This window comes from Erpetoichthys calabaricus, chromosome 13 (assembly GCF_900747795.2).
Source record: "Erpetoichthys calabaricus chromosome 13, fErpCal1.3, whole genome shotgun sequence".
NCBI classification, from domain to species: domain Eukaryota; kingdom Metazoa; phylum Chordata; class Cladistia; order Polypteriformes; family Polypteridae; genus Erpetoichthys; species Erpetoichthys calabaricus.
In genome coordinates, this window is record NC_041406.2 from 93,998,996 (window position 1) to 94,015,632 (window position 16,637).

Here is a 16,637-nt window from a genome sequence, read left to right on the forward strand (position 1 = left end):
GTGATTGATTTTTTTGTGTTTTATATTTGTAGACCACTTTCTCACTTAGACATTAAAGTGTCTTTTCTTGTTGATCAATGTCAAAAATTTCTATATGGTTGTGAGACATGGATGCTATCCAGTGGCTTGAGTCGAAGACTGGACTCCTTCGGTAGTGTTTCTCTTTGGAGAATCTTTGGGTACCGCTGGTTTGACTTTGTGTCGAATGAGGTGTTGCTCATGGCGTCCCGAATGAGGCACATTATCTGCATTGTGAGGAAGCGTTACAGTACTACTATTCCCCGAGGGTGATCCAGCTTTCAGGATTCTCACAGTTGAGGACGCAATTGGCTGGACCAGGCCAAGGGGACACCCACATAACATCTGACTGTAGCAGATAGACAATCATTTCTGGAGGGTGGGACTGGACTGTGTGTCTGCCTGGGGGGTTACCAACCGGTATCCTGAGCTGTTTCATCAGTGGTGGGTGCATGCTCCCCAACCTGACCTGACCTGAATGTCAAAAATGCCAAATTAAATACATTATGATTCAATGCTTTATAAAACAATAAAATGTAAAAGAGTGTTAATTTTAAGGGACTTTGTAAAATCTATAGGTTCAAAAGTATGGCAATCCTCCCTTGTGCTGACTAGAAGATGCATTGAGTTGGAGATCTTCAGAGTCATAACTGAACTTCTATGTTTATAGTGTTCATACTGTTAAGACAGTTGTACATTTTCAGGAAAGACATCTGTACAATGCATATCCATTGCTTGGACTGCTGGGAGCTGGAACCTTCAGTCTTTCAAAATTTATGAACGGATTATTTAACAACACACAGCACACATAAGTAAACCACATAGGAAGACATAAAGCTGCTAGATTTGTTCAATGATTATATTTGTGATAGCATTTTGCACTGCGTAGTGAAAATATATTAGTTTATGGATTAGCCTTATCCTGGCCCAAACCTTAAGCAATGTTAAGAAGACAGTGTATCATTTTTCTACAAGACAGTGCATAAAAATGACTGTCAGTATTTGCCTTGAAACTGCAGGTCATACGAGTAACACGTAAATGAGAATTCAGCTGTTCTTAGGGTTAGCAATTTAAAGTACATTTGAACAAACCAAACTGCTTATGGCACACTTTACACAAATCAGGAGTGGTGTAGGGCCTAAAGGAAACTTTCTCTGAAATGGGCTGTTATTGAACAACCAACATATTATACTTTATCTGTTCAACCAACAGTTTTTCAGTTAATCTTAAACTAATTTATCTTGCCATTGTAAAAGTGAAACTGCGCAGCTGTACACAGAGATTAGAATTGGAGTTGCCCGGAACTCTTTAGCTTTACAAACCATAATGCTGCTGCATTGACTTTGATCTGATTTACATCATACTGTCAGTTACTACAGCATCCTTTCTTAGCTTATTTTGGATTTACTCTTCAGATTGTATTTATTGTTCATGTCAATGCTTACCTTTGGTGCTTCCTCTTTTCATGTTACTATCTAAAACTATTTTTATGCTTCTAGGGTCGCATATTTTGACTGCAGCACTGAATTAACAATGCACGGTTATTCAGTGGGATTTCTGAATCTAGCCACCATTTTTAAAAAAAAAAAACTACTGTATATACTCATATATAAGTCAGGTCTTGAAACCCTGAAAAATCGATCACAAAATCAGACTCCGACTTGTACACACGTTCAGAAACGCGACATTTAGTGTTTTTTTAAACATCTTCTTGCCTACTCCAATCTCGCATCAGTTTCTCAGATGCATCAACTTTTGTTGCAGCAGTGCAGTTACCAATTCCTTTTGCTACTTCAATGACGTTTAAATTTAAAACCAGCTTCATATTTTCTTCTGATCGAACTCTCCATTCTAGATAAGGGATACTCTTACGATAAAGGTGTATGAGGGTGTGAGATACAAAAAACACAAATCAGTGCAAACGTTACTTCAGAATAGTTCGGGTATTACCAGAGAGGTTAAGAGCACACGTTAATACAGCGTATTGCTGCACCCACATAGAAAAAAAAGGCCGTGTGCTCCATGGTTACTCTCTTAGGTGGGCGTTAGCATGTCATAATCCCTTGGACCAATAGCGCGAGTTTTCCACATTCAATTTATACGAGCGACATTATAAAATACCAGAAATTATACTGTAAAATCAAGTCCCGACTTATCCGCGGGAGAATTTAAATGGGAGTATATACGGTATATTAAAGACCACGTATCCATTTTCTCAATCCACTTTTTTTTATATAGTCTCAAAGAAAACTGCAGCCTATCCTAATAGCAATGGATGGAATAAGGAAGAAAACAATCCTGGAAGGACATTCATTACGGGTGCATAATGGATCAATTTAGTGTCACCAACAAAAATCACATGCATGTCTTTGATACATGAACCAAAATACCATCAAACAACCTCTTCAAACATGTTAAGAACATGTAAACTACATACAGACAATGGTTGAGGAAGCAATCAATCCCAAGTCTCTAAAGCTGTAATGCAGCAGTGCCAACCATTGACTCCATTACACTACTTCTCTTTTCTAAAAAAGACTTAATATGAACAATGTGTGGGTGTATAAATGGCATACAAACTCACTGAGGAAATTACTAGGAACACCTGTGCACCAGCTTATCCTTGCAATTATCCAATCATTTGATCACGTGGTAGTAGCACAATGCATACAATCATACAGATAAAGGCCAGGAACTTCGTTTAATGTTCACATCAGACATCAGAATGGGGAAAACGTAATCTCAGTGATTTTAACTGTGGCATAATTACTGGTGCCAGACAGGTTCATTTGAGTATTGTAGTAACTGCTGATCTTCTGGGAATTTCACACACAGCAGTTTCTAGAGTTTATCCAGAATGACATGAAAAGCCAAAAACATCCAGTTAATGGCAGGAAACGTCTCATTGATGAGAGATGTCAGAGCAGAATGGTCAGACTGGTTCAAGCTGACAGAATGGCTAAGGTAACACAGATAACTACTCTGTACAACTGTGGTGAGCAGAAAAGCATCTCAGAATGCACAACACGTCAAACCTTGTGGAAGATGGGCTACAACAGCAGAAGACCAGGTCAGGTTCCACTCCTGTCAGCCAAGAACAGAAATTTGAGGCTGCAGTGGGCACAGGCTCACCAAAACAGGACAGTGGAAAACCTGGTCTGATGAATCTCAAGTTCTTCTGAGGCACACAGATGGTAGGGTTGTGTCAACAGTCCAGGCTGGTGGTGGTGGTGTAATGGTGAGGGGGATGTTTCCTTAGGCGCATTTTGGACCTGTTAATACCAATCATCGCTTGAAATCCACGGCCTACTTGATTATTGTTGCTGACCATGTGCATCCTCTCATGGCCACAATTTACCCATCTTCAAATGGCTACTTCCAGCATGATAATGCACCATGTCACAAAGCTAAGGTCATCTCAAACTGGTTTTTTGAACATGACAATGAGTTCAGTGTTGATCAATGTCCTTCCCTTTCACCAAATCTGGATCCAATAGAAAACCTCTAAGATGTGGCAGAATGGAAGATTCGCAGCATTAACTTGCAAGTAAAAAATCAGGGAAAGTGCATGATGCAACCATGTTAGCAAGGACCAGAATCTAAACGTTTACAATATCCTGTGGAATCTGTGCCATAAAGAATTGTGGCTGTTTTGAGAGTAAAAGGTGGCCTAGTATTAGTACAGTGTTCCGAATAATTTGCTCAGTGAGTGTATATACATAAAGATGTATAAACAGCATATACAGTATAATAAATATATATTAACATAATATCAACCACTCCGTGTGTGTGTTAATTTACCGTTGCCTGTCACAAGGATTAATAGCAACCATGGAACCTCTATCCCATATCCCATCAAAGCGTCCAACAACAGAGCTGAAAAAGAAAACAAAAACAAGACTAGTCAGCCTGGAATATTAATTAAGTCTTTTTTTAAAGCTACATATATATAATTTTTTAAACCTTTGAAATGACAAAATGCATTATAGTAACACCAAAATGAGCTTGAATCACTCGACTTGTCTATTCCTCAAATTACTTTAAGTATTAGTTCCTATTGAGAATGATGAAAATCCTTGACGTTACTTCACTTTGAGATTCAGCAGGATGCTCTGCTGTTTGATACTTGGCAATATTGTAAACTGTTGTACCTTACAGACAATTTTGACAAAACACATATTTTGGAGAGGTATAAGAGCTGGTTTCAAAGCTTCCTCACTCTGTTGTGGATAAGCAGATTTTTGTCTGTGGACAGATGGAAGTGTTCCTTTATGTAATGAAAGGGAAAAAATAAAAAAACTGAGAAATCCCATGTACATAAGTATTCACAGCCTTTGCTCAATACTTTGTCGATGCACCTTTGGCAGCAATTACAGCCTCAAGTCTTTTTGAATATGATGCCACAAGCTTGGCACACCTATCCTTGGCCAGTTTCGCCCATTCCTCTTTGCAGAACCTCTCAAGCTCCATCAGGTTGGATGGGAAGCGTCGGTACACAGCCATTTTAAGATCTCTCCAGAGATGTTCAATGGATTCAAGTCTGGGCTCTGGCTGGGCCACTCATGGACATTCACAGAGTTGTGCTGAAGCAACTCTTGATATCTTGGCTGTGTGCTTAGGGTCATTGTCCTGCTGAAAGATGAACCGTCGCCCCAGTCTGAGGTCAAGAGCACTCTGGAGCAGGTTTTCATCCAGGATGTCTCTGTACATTGCTGCAGTCATCTTTCCCTTTATCCTGACTAGTCTCCCAGTTCCTGCCGCTGAAAAACATCCCCACAGCATGATGCTGCCACCCACGTGCTTCACTGTAGGGATGGTATTGGCCTGGTGATGAGCGGTGCCTGGTTTCCTCCAAATGTGACGCCTGGCATTCACACCAAAGAGTTCAATATTTGTCTCATCAGACCAGAGAATTTTCTTTCTCATGGTCTGAGAGTCCTTCAGGTGCTTTTTGGCAAACTCCAGGCAGGCTGCCATGTGCCTTTAACTAAGGAGTGGCTTCCGTCTGGCCACTCTACCATACAGGCCTGATTGATGGATTGCTGCAGAGATGGTTGTCCTTCTGGAAGGTTCTCCTCTCTCCACAGAGGACATCGGGAGCTCTGAAAGAGTGACCATCGGGTTCTTGGTCACCTCCCTGACTAAGGCCCTTCTCCCCCGATCGCTCAGTTTAGATGGCCGGCCAGCTCTAGGAAGAGTCCTGGTGGTTTCGAACTTCTTCTACTTACGGATGATGGAGGCCACTGTGCTCATTGGGACCTTTCAAAGCAGCAGAAATTTTTCTGTAACCTTCCCAGATTTGTGCCTCGAGAAAATCCTGTCTCGGAGGTCTACAAACAATTCCTTTGACTTCATGCTTGGTTTGTGCTCTGACATGAACTGTCAACTGTGGGACCTTATATAGACAGGTGTGTGCCTTTCCAAATCATGTCCAGTCAACTGAATTTACCACAGGTGGACTCCAATGAAGCTGCAGAAACATCTCAAGGATGATCAGAAGAAACAGGATGCACCTGAGCTCAATTTTGAGCTTTATGGCAAAGGCTGTGAATACTTATGTACATGTGCTTTCTCAATTTTTTTATTTTTTAATAAATTTGCAAAAACCTCAAGTAAACTTGTTTCACGTTGTCATTATGGGGTATTGTGTGTAGAATTCTGAGGAAAAAAATGAATTTAATCCATTTTGGAATAAGGCTGTAACATAAAAAATGTGGAAAAGGTGATGCGCTGTGAATACTTTCCGGATGCACTGTATCTTGTGGTCTTTACTGTTCCAATGAAAAGCTCCCATAGAAATGCTGATTTGCATTACAGCCTGTGTTTCTTGAATACATACTGTAGCTTCACAAGTACATAGTGAGGTATGGCAGGAGTCTACTCAGCTCAAGTGGTGATGTTTATTACTTTTAAAATGTTGTGTAAGCCTTCAATGGTCTGGCACCCTCTCCAGGGATTGTTTTTGCCTTGTGCTTGTGCCAGTGCTTGCTGGGATAGGATCCAGCTTCCCCACGATCCTGTCCCGAATAAGCGGGTTTAATAATTGGATAGAACTACAGGTATGTTATGTACTGAATTCTACAGGTCAGTAAATCCAAGCTTCTATATAATATACTATCCATAAACAAATGCAGTACATTAATGTCAGTCATGGTTGGTATAATTCAAAAGACATCATACAATAGAACAGAAAAAAGAATAAATAAACAGAATTGAAGCTTTGTACTCTGACAACTGCTATGTACACATTCAAACATGCACAAAGGGCACAACCAGGAAATGCAAAACATTTCTAAGTCAACATACACAAGAGGGTGGGGCAGCCTGTTTTCAATTTAAAAGAATTAGGCACCCAGCCAGGGAGGCTGGAAATGCCATTATATTAGAGTGTATTCTGGTTAAAGACACATCTTCTGGGATAAGTACAAATAGTGCATGAGAAGGAGTAGTTTATAGTGACAGGCAATAAATATACTTGAACACACCAAAAACAGATGCCCACAAAGGGGCCAGTGTGAGGTAGGCCAAGGAAAGACTGAAGCTAGATGGCTACATTTACTTCAGGTTGAGTTCCAGGTATGGATCACGCTAAGAAAATAATGCCCTATAAAAATTAATTTAATGTGTAATTGTAATGAGGAATCTGAGTTTTTACAAGTTATACACAAGTATTTGTTTCATCATATGCATACTTAGAGACTAAAATGTCATAGTAAACAGCTGAGACTACAGGAGAATATGTGTGACTAACTACAAAAACGCATACATGTTAGGTACGGTGCAATAATAAATTAATTCTGTTAAAGCAAAACACCACCCAAAAATGACATATTCATATAAGTTACTTACTCCAGGTAGTTTGTAGTGATGGCCAAGAACAATTTTCAATCTCATTTTTTCATGCAGAAGGGAGATAACATTCTGCTGAATATAACAATCAGATCATTTTCTGATTGAATGAGCATCTATGGTGACCAATGCTGGACCACAGCAGACAATATAAAAATATCCACAAAACAAATCTCAACATTACTCGTGTCACATACATTTCAACTCATACATTCGCATACTCACAACAGGCAAACACATGCAGGATTTTGCTAAAAATATCAGTAAATAAATACATCCAGAAAATCAAGAGCAGTGGATGCAGAGGAAACAGATTCACATGGGAACAATCATTTGAGCTGAAGACCCACCTAATTCCCTCATTGATGAGTCAAGAGTCTTGCTTTCAATTCAAAAGCTTGTTCCCTCATGAATGTGTTTGCTTTGCAAGCACTGCTCTGATTTTTGGGAAGTATTTATTCAACAATATTTTAGAAAATAATGGATGCTGGTTTGCCAGGATGACTTGATGTTTGTCACTTGAGTAACGCAATATTTTCTGCATGGACTTTTTGATATTGTTTGCCGTGGTCCAGCACTGGTGTCCACTGATGCCTATCCTATCAGAAAATTTTCAGTCTCATGTTTTTATGCAGACCGGAGATAATAAGTTTTTCTCAGCCATCACCACAAACTACATGGGGTATTGTAAGATATTAAAAAAATATTATTTTTGGGTGGATTATTGTTTTTAAGTCATGTTCCCCCATGAGCACAGATCAATAAAACTGTCATGTGATAGTGAGTGCACACTGAGGTTTTGACCACACAGGCAGTCAAATAGTTAAATAACCTACCGCAGGGACTCCCAAAAAATGGGCTGTGACCCTTTAAAATGTGAGGTTAGTCTATTTGTTGATTAGGGGAGTTTTACTCACCAACAGTCCAGGAATGGACAATTCAGAGTTGATTTAGTTAAAGATCATATGGAAATTGCCAACTTTACCTAGTTAACAATCAACTCTTAAGAGTAAAACACTATGTAGGAATTACACTACATTACTCTGCACAGCTCAAAATTGTAGAGAGCAGATGAGCATGCAGTCAAAACAAACTTGTTAATTACGTGTCACAATGTGTTTGGGAACCTTAATCGAAGTGGCCGTGCGAGGTGACAGTTTAAAAAAACTGGTGCATACATTTATCTTGTTCGATGCAAGCGAGTTGTTTATAAATGCAAATAAACAGTGTTTTCTTAATTTATTATTAGCATCTTGTAAATAATTAGTGCTTCTCTCATTATTTTTAATTTTTTTTATAGTTTACGTAGTATCGGATAAATAGTGGACAAAAAAATCCATCAAAAATGTAGGCTGTTAAAATGCAGGAACAAAAAGAAGAGTCTGACGCAGGCGAAACAGACAATTGAAGGTAAATTGAATAAAAGCATTACACAAGTTCCCAATTAACAAAACAAAAAAAAACAGTAAGAAAGTATGATTCTGAATAATAATTCAGATTTATGTGGAATGGTGACAAAAGAGAACCACGTTCGCAGTGCGTTGTTTGCTGCAAAATTCTCGCAAACAGGTATGTGACCAAACAAGTTACTTTGGCATATCGAAACAAAGGAAATGGATTTGAAAAACAAGCCACTTCATTTTTTCAGATAGAAACGAAAAGAAATAGGTTGAAAAATAAGCTCTCTCATTTCACAAGCATTAGTTTGTAAATTGCACACTCGGGTAAGACCCACACAACTGACAAGTCTTTAGTTCTCCCAGTAATAAAAGATGCTTTTGGAGTTATATTTGATGACAACAACTTTTGAAAGAACACAGTGGCATGCAGAATTGATGAAATATACCAGTAGGTAGAAGATCAGCTTATCAAAAGAGTTAATGAGAGTACCGTATATACTCGCGTATAAGTTGGGTTTTGAAACCCGAAAAATCAATCACAAAATACAGACCTCGACTTATACGCCTGTTCAAAAATAAGATAATTATTTATTTTATTTTTTTTACATCTTCTTGCTTCCTCCAATCTCAGACCAGTTTCTCAGACACAGTGAATTTTATTACAGCAGCGCAGTTACCAATTTCTTTCCTCACTTCAACGACTTTAATTTAAAACCAGCTTCATATTTTCTTCTGATCGAACGCTCCATCGTAGATAAGGGATGCTCTTACGATAAAGGTGTATGAGGGTGTGAGATACAAAAACACTAAACACTACAAACGTAGCTTCGAAATAGTTCAGGTATTACCGTGTGGTCACATAGGCACAATACATAGAAAAAAAAGGCAATGTGCTTCATGGTTACTCTCGCAGGTGGGCGTTAGCATATCATAATCTCTTGAACCAACAGCGTGAGTTTTCCCCATTCGACTTATATGACCAACATTATAAAATACCGGAAATTATCTAATCTATTAAACTAAATCAAGCCCCGACTTATCCGAGGGAGAACTTAAATGTGAGTATATACGGTAAATATTTTTTGTTGCACCTGGATGAGTCTAACGTTGTATAACGGTTGTCCCAATAAATTGTTTACATAAGTTTTATATGGAACAATGAATTGCATAAATATACTTTTTTTTTGTTAACCAATTACTTGAAGTACTAGTGAGGAAATTTTGAGAATTTATGATACTTATGTAAAAACGAAGGTTATGCACTAGATGAACTGTGTTGGCATATGCCCTGATGCCACACAGGATAGGCGTGGTAAAATAGTGGTATTGTGACTTGAGTTCTTAAGCTAATTCCAACTGTGTCATGGACTGACTGCAGTTTACAAAGAGGAGCTGTCAGACAATTTGAAAAGCATTTTAAACACTCCCATGAAAATCATAAATTTCATCAAGACTAAGCCTTTACAGTCATGCTTATTCAAAAAACGTTGCGAGGAGATGGGAGGTTTCCAGAAAGCTCTGCTTTTGCACACTGAGGAATGTTCGCTGTTGAGGGGCAAAGTGCTGGCAAAGCTTGTTGAACTCCGTGATGAAGTCGCAATATTTCTGGATAAAAAAAAAGATTATGCAAAATCATTGCACGATGAAGACTTTATTCTGAAGATTCACGTGTTTGATAGATATGTTTTTGAAATTAAATTAACTGAATTTATACTTACAAGGAATGGACCAAGCTGAAATATTTGCGGTACGTGATCAAATTCGAGGCTTCGTCAAAAAACATTCGAAAGATTCAAAACCCTTATTATTGAGAATGAAGTGAAAGAAGCTGATGACTTAACCTATGTGACAGTCGCACATCTAGACTTGTTGAACGGAAATTTTGATAATTGCTTCCTTGAAGAGTTGAGACTTACGGAAAATGTTGTAAAAGCAATGTGTAAAATAATGTAACACTTGATCAAGGCAGTCATCATTAAAGAAGATTTGCCATGTTAAAGCCCTAGAAGTATCTCTGCATTACAAACTTACTCCGAAGCCTTGTCCACTTGGGTGTTCATTTAGCATAACCAACACGTATTGTAATAGGAAATCGTAAAGGAAGCTTCCAGTGACATCTAGTGGAATCATCTTAAAACAGCAAATAAAACTGAACTAGATCTAGTACGTCTAATGATTAATCAAACATTTATGTACCCTGTATGTTACTCTGAGATAATTTAGTGGTGGCTTAACCAAGGATAACCACCCATGAATATAATGTATAACCTGCAAAGTGATTTTATAAAAAGTATATGAGGAGCAGGTTATTATACCACATCTATTTAGCTTGCCAAATTTATCCACTTAATATTAAATCTACAACACAGTTTTGCAGAAAGTTAGGGAGTCTGAATCCACTATATTCTATTTAGTAAGGTTCTATTTTATTTTGCTGTGCAATTTGCTTATCATTCAAAAAAGGTCTATTGCCAAGTTACTCATATGCAAATAAAGATACTTGCGTTAGTGATTATCAAAAAGACAGATGTAAAGTAATGGTCAGGCATAGGGACATATTTAATGTTGATTCTAGTGACAGCAAAATCCCATCAGAAGCCAAAGAAGAGGCTGGAACATGGCAAGCAGTTTAATTTGATTGCTTTTCCAGTGTCTGGTTCTTCTGTCTTACCAACACGAACACAGCAGAGACACCCTAAGTTAATTCACGGGTGTCATATAGATCATACAGTAAAGAAAGATTTATGAATTGAATATATGGCCTTTTATTTGGGTTTGAAGCTGCACTTCAAGGTTTACATCTTTAGAAGCAATTCTTAACCTGAGGCATATACTTGTTCACGATTTCTTAGTTGGTTTGTAGGATGGCATCTTACTAAAAAAGAATACAATAAAAAGGATAAATAAGACAGGCACTGAAAAAGTGCACAGAATGGGTAGTGAGACATCCTAAACACTAAACCTTCAATGAAGCCTGTTATGTTTAAAGCTTCACAACAATCCAAGGCCTTTTTTGCTTTGTGTTATATTCACTTGTACTCGGTGCCTGTGTTAATAACAAAAACCTTCTTTATTGTGCATATATTGCATTCTGGATCGGGGCAGCACCTATGGGTGAAACAACAATAACATGGACCTTGATTGCACTGTATACATTAATGTAAATTCATAAGAAAAGTGTCAACATTTTGGAATCTTCAGGATTCCTCCATGGATGGCTACTAAAAGGTGATCTGATCTTCATGTAAGTCATAATAATTGATAAAGACAATATTTTAACAGAAATAGCACATAAAACATTTCAAATACTGTATGTTTTAAATATTCAAAGTCAAGAATAGAAAAAGTATGTGAGCTCTTACAACTATCTTAGTAAATGGGGAACCTTCTTTACCAGCAATAACCTTAAGCAAACATTTCTTGTGGTGGTTGATCAGACCTCTGAAGAATTTTGGCAGAATTTTGGAACACTCCCTTTTACAGAACTTTTTTTAGTTTGTTTATTTCTGGCATGTTTTGTATGAAAACTTGTTTCAGATCATGTTACAACATTTCAATAAGACTGAGGACAAAAGTGTGACTTTGCTATTCTAAAATAGTTTTTTGTTTAAGTCAAATTCTGCTGATTGGCTCCTGTGTCTGAGGTCACTGTCATGATGCACAACCCAACAAATCAGAGGCAGATGCCCCGATATTCAGCTGTAAAATTTCCTGATAGAACCTGGAATTCTCAGTGATGGCAAACTCTGCAGACCCTGGGACTGCAAGCAGAACAACATTATGAAGCTCCTGTGTTGCATAGGTTGTATGAAGATTTGTTTTTGGTGAGTAGGATGTTATTTCCTCCAAATAAGCCAATTTCAATATTTTTTGCAGCTGTGTACCTTCAGTCCATTTCTGGTTTGATTTGTTTCTTAAGCTAAAATATGGGCTAGGGTGGTGTGTTTTCTTGACACCAGAAAAAATAAAGTTTACTTGGGGTAAGCATTGATTCCTGCATGATAGCTTGCCAAGAATGTCAAGCTTAAGTGTTTTTCTTATTGTAGACTCTTGGACACAGATGCTATCAAATGCCGGAGATTTTTGCAGATCTTCAATTGTCATTCTAGGGTTCTTTGTCACCTCCTTGAGTACTGTAGAGCAGTGGTCCCCAACCTTTTTGACAGCAAGGACCACTTTATTAGATGCAAATTTTTCCACGGACCGGTTTTGTGCTCAGTTTTATACACAATTTACATAACATTTCTATTATTATTAAGTTATTAAGCAGTTCGCATATGTTTGCAACCCGAGATTTTTCTTCTTTTTTTTGGATATAACAAAGACATATGCTTTGCATTTGCCATTCCAACAGATTGCACATCACAAACATTAACACTGCTATCTTTTTTTCGTGTCTGCCATTTCTATAGGAGGGTGACAATGAGTTAAATTCCAATGGATGTTTTTCAAATGTTGACAACCAATAAGGAAAAAGGTATCACTGAAAACCACAGAAAGTAAAAACAGCAAAAAAAAACAAAAAACCAAACCGTACAAGGAAAGTTCGAAGAAAGAGTTTTTTTTTTAACAATGTTTCTGTTTGGGGATCGTTGTGCAAACGTGCACAACTGAGCTGCGACCACAGATCTAACTGCTCTGTGGATGATTCATTCAGGCATTTCAAGGTCAGTTCGTTGTAATGAAAGCATCTGCTGAATGTACTTCGTAGTAACGAGATTTCTATAGTCTCGTGTCATATGGGGAAACTATCGGGACCACAAAAATACTTTGTTGTAATACTCTCTCAACTCGGTCTCTCTCCTCTCTCTGCACCGCTGCAAAGTCCCGCCCGCCAAGCGTTCTGAAAAGTCTGAGTGAGTCTCCGTTGCCGGCAGTTCTCTCGCGGCCCGGCTGTCAGACGGCTGCGGCCCGGTAGTGGGCCACGGACCGGTGGTTGGGGACCCCTGCTGTAGAGTATACCCTTGCTAAGATCTCTACAGGAAGCCCACTTGTAGTTACTATGGTAACAGTACTGATATTTTCTCCCCAATTGTCGACTATCTGCTTGACTGCAGACGGAAGCTCCTCATGTTTAGAAAGGCACCTGTAAGCCTTTCCAACATTAAAACCTTTACCAGTTTTTCTGCTCAATTATCTGTTCATCCAGATAGGTTCTACTTCAACAGTTCTTTGTGAGATTGTGGGATTTATTTCAGGGGGCCGACTCACACAGGAGTGCTATCTGACTGATAGAACACCTGAACCCAGTTTCTCCTTATTTCTAATACTCGACTTGAAGTATACAGTATTCACTAAAGACACAACAATTTACAATTTATTGTGTGCTGTATGTGAATTGCTTATTCAGATTGCTTGTATCTATTATGATAACTTAGACAAAGATCAGATCACATTTCAGAAGCCACTCCAGAAATTTCAGGAGCCAATCCAGAAATTTTCAAGGGTTCACGAACTGTATCTCAAAACAGGGGGCTGAATTCTGTTTTGTTAAGTTCGACTTGATTGTCTGCAATGTATCTTCTTTGTTGTATAATTTAGACTTGATCGTATGGAATTTTATTTTCTTCAAATAAAATAAAATAAAAAAAAACTCACAAACATTCTGACATTGAATTGAATAAGGTGAATTGAAAACAAGGACATATAAATTCAAAACTCTTACCTGGAAAAGTCATACAAGTTGCAATTATACAAAAAGATTTTTCCATCTGTGCTCTGTAAATAACAGAAAAAAATTTACATGGGAGTTTGCAGATAATTAAATAAACATTACCCAATTTATGCCTAACATAACAGCAGCATAAAACATAGGTAAACTTCACAGCCTGGCAGTGCAAAGTGATGATATCGCAGAGAATCATTTACAACTGATAGGTAAAATAACAAACAGTTAGTAGGCTTGGGTGCAAACTTAAAACTCACAAGAAAAAAAACATTAACTGGAATGTCAAATCACCTTTGTACTTGAGTTCTTTGTTGCTATGGTTTTGGTAAAGAAGCCTGCACGGCAACACAAACATGTGGGTTACCCATTTACTTGTGGCACTACCAGGATTTTGTATAAAATGATCACAAAGTGCAGTGTGGCCTACCTACAGTACAAGTTCACTTGTAAAGTTTGCATTGGACCTCTCATAAAAAGAGAAATTAGAATAGTTTCAAATCTATGGTTAAATTTCCAATGACAAATGTAAAATAGCAGCCCTCAGTTGTAATTAGGTGCCTTATATAAAATGGGAGATGAGTATACAGTATGTCTTTTTTTGCTGTATGTGTAATGTACCACTGTGAATACGATGCATCACTTCATGTCAGTAGAATTTTAAACTGAATTCAAATGGGAGAGACAGGGAATGGACAGCAGGTGTAAATCACACCCGAATTATGAAAATGTAGCAATAAATTATTACACAGATAAACCTTGAAAAAACCGTATTGGAAGCAGAATTCAAAAATAAAACACATTTCTTCACAAAATACGAGGGACGTTTAAAAAGTTTACGCACTTTTATATTTTCGTTGGAAATGGTGAATGTGGGAAGAGTAGTGATTGGTCGTGTCTGAGAGTGTCATGTGACTAGTTCTGTCTGGCAAGCCAGCTGCCCTTGCAGTTTAGTCTAAGAGTTGTCACCCTGTGGTGAAGATGGCTGCGAAACTTATAAATTGCAGCAAAGAGGAACAGCACTCTCTTTTGTGGGCAGACGGTGTGCCAGGAGCACAAATTCATCTCCGCACATGTGACCAGTATGGGAATAAAGTTCTCTCTTGTAGAGTCATCTATGAGTGAATTGAAATATTCGAAAATGGCCATACTCGTGTGACGGATGCAGAGTGCTGTGGACGTCCAGCTGGAGCCACGACCACGAGGAATGAAGAAACCTGTGACTGATTTGTGAAAACAGAAAATAACAGTTGGAAAGGTTGCAGGAGAGCTGATTGGGAGTGTTGGCTCTGCCATCGCAAAGGAAGGTGACTATGTAGAAAAGTGATGTAATTTGTTTTTGAAATTCTTAATAAATAGAGTTAAAAAAAGTCCGGAAACTTTTTGAATGTTTCTCGTACATTTTTGTAGCTCAATTATAGTTTTTTTTTTTTTTTTAAATTATTTTTGCACTGTAATTTAATATCAATATTTTATTTCAAAGATAATTTAGTTTGAATGGAATATGTTCTAATATTAAAGGTTTAAAGAAAAATAGTTATTTTATTTGATTCCCACGTTTGCTCTGCGAGTAGGACAACAGAGTCAATGAGGAATGGCCAGGCAGGAAAAACCTACAGATCCAGATAAAGTGCTACCAACAATGTTTCATATTAAGCTTGATTTAATGAAACAGTTTGTCAAACCCTATTTAAAAATGGTGCCTGTTTGATGTATTTGTGCAGAATGTTTCCGTCTTGGTCTGAGGCTAACTTTGAAAAGGGCATTTTGCAGGACCTGATATTAGGAAACTGATTTCTGAACCAGAATCTCATGGCTGGATGAACGACCTGGAACAAGAGACTTAGGTATCAATGTTTAAGTTTTTAGGCAACAATAAGGATGCAAATTATAAAGAAATGGTGAAAAATGTATTAGTTAAGTTTAAGGAATAGGGTTGAGACATGAGTCTCAAAGTTCACTTTTTGAATTTGAATTTGGAATTTTCTTCTGAAAATCTTGAAGCAGTGAGTAAAGAGCAGTGTGAAAGATTCCATCAGGATGTCAAGGATTGGAATGAAGGTACCAGAGATGTTGGGACGTCGGTGTCCAGGCAGACTACTGCTGGATGAGTCATAGGGACACAACAAAAAAAGGGGACAAACGATGATGAAAGAAACTAAGAAGTGACAAAAAAATTGAGAAGTCAATGAAAATGCATTTTTGTTTTCTTTTATATTTCAAGTTAAACTGCTTTAAAACAATATTACATACATGAATAAATTGTGTAATTTTTTAAATTTGAAATAAATTTCTTTTCAATTTTGTACTTAAATGTGTCATAATGGAGACTTTCTAATTATATTTTTATTATGTTAATAATAACAAATAAAAATAACTATAATAATAATAAAAATATTTTTTTATTTACCACATTTAGCTTAAATTTCACTCCTTACCACTCAGTAGTACTTGGGCTTGGTAGACAAATACAAGGTAACTAATAATGAATAAAATCATCTTTATAATAAACCAGTAACGACGTACTGCACGATAACATGCAGTGAATACACTTGACTTGGATAGTAGACATCACGTAGTATATGTGTACCAAATTTCAGGTCAATAGGTTTGCGAACTACAGGTGACTTAAAATCCTGGACAGACAAACGGACAGCCATGGTAGTGTATTATATAAGAAGATGATTTAAAGAGCCAAAAGACT

General features: G+C 37.6%; 2 protein-coding genes across 19 annotated transcripts in view; one reads left to right on the forward strand and one right to left on the reverse strand.

The window, feature by feature from the left end:
• Positions 1–16,637, reverse strand: part of LOC114663507 (probable thiopurine S-methyltransferase) — a 261,664-nt gene that overhangs the window by 219,818 nt on the left and 25,209 nt on the right. For 4 of the 11 annotated variants that reach the window (XM_051935751.1, XM_051935753.1, XM_051935756.1 and 1 more), the window contains 2 exons: positions 13,934–13,986; positions 3,821–3,895 (listed from right to left, as the gene is read on the reverse strand). The exons of 6 other annotated variants lie outside the window; for them this stretch is intronic. In XM_051935751.1, the coding sequence (XP_051791711.1) occupies positions 3,821–3,895; positions 13,934–13,986 (128 nt within the window). The remainder of the gene's footprint in view (positions 1–3,820; positions 3,896–13,933; positions 13,987–16,637) is intronic. One more of the 11 variants, XM_051935755.1, reaches the window with a different exon arrangement.
• The window catches only part of LOC114663782 (doublecortin domain-containing protein 2-like), a 346,685-nt gene that overhangs the window by 121,338 nt on the left and 208,710 nt on the right, over positions 1–16,637 (forward strand). The window lies entirely within an intron of this gene.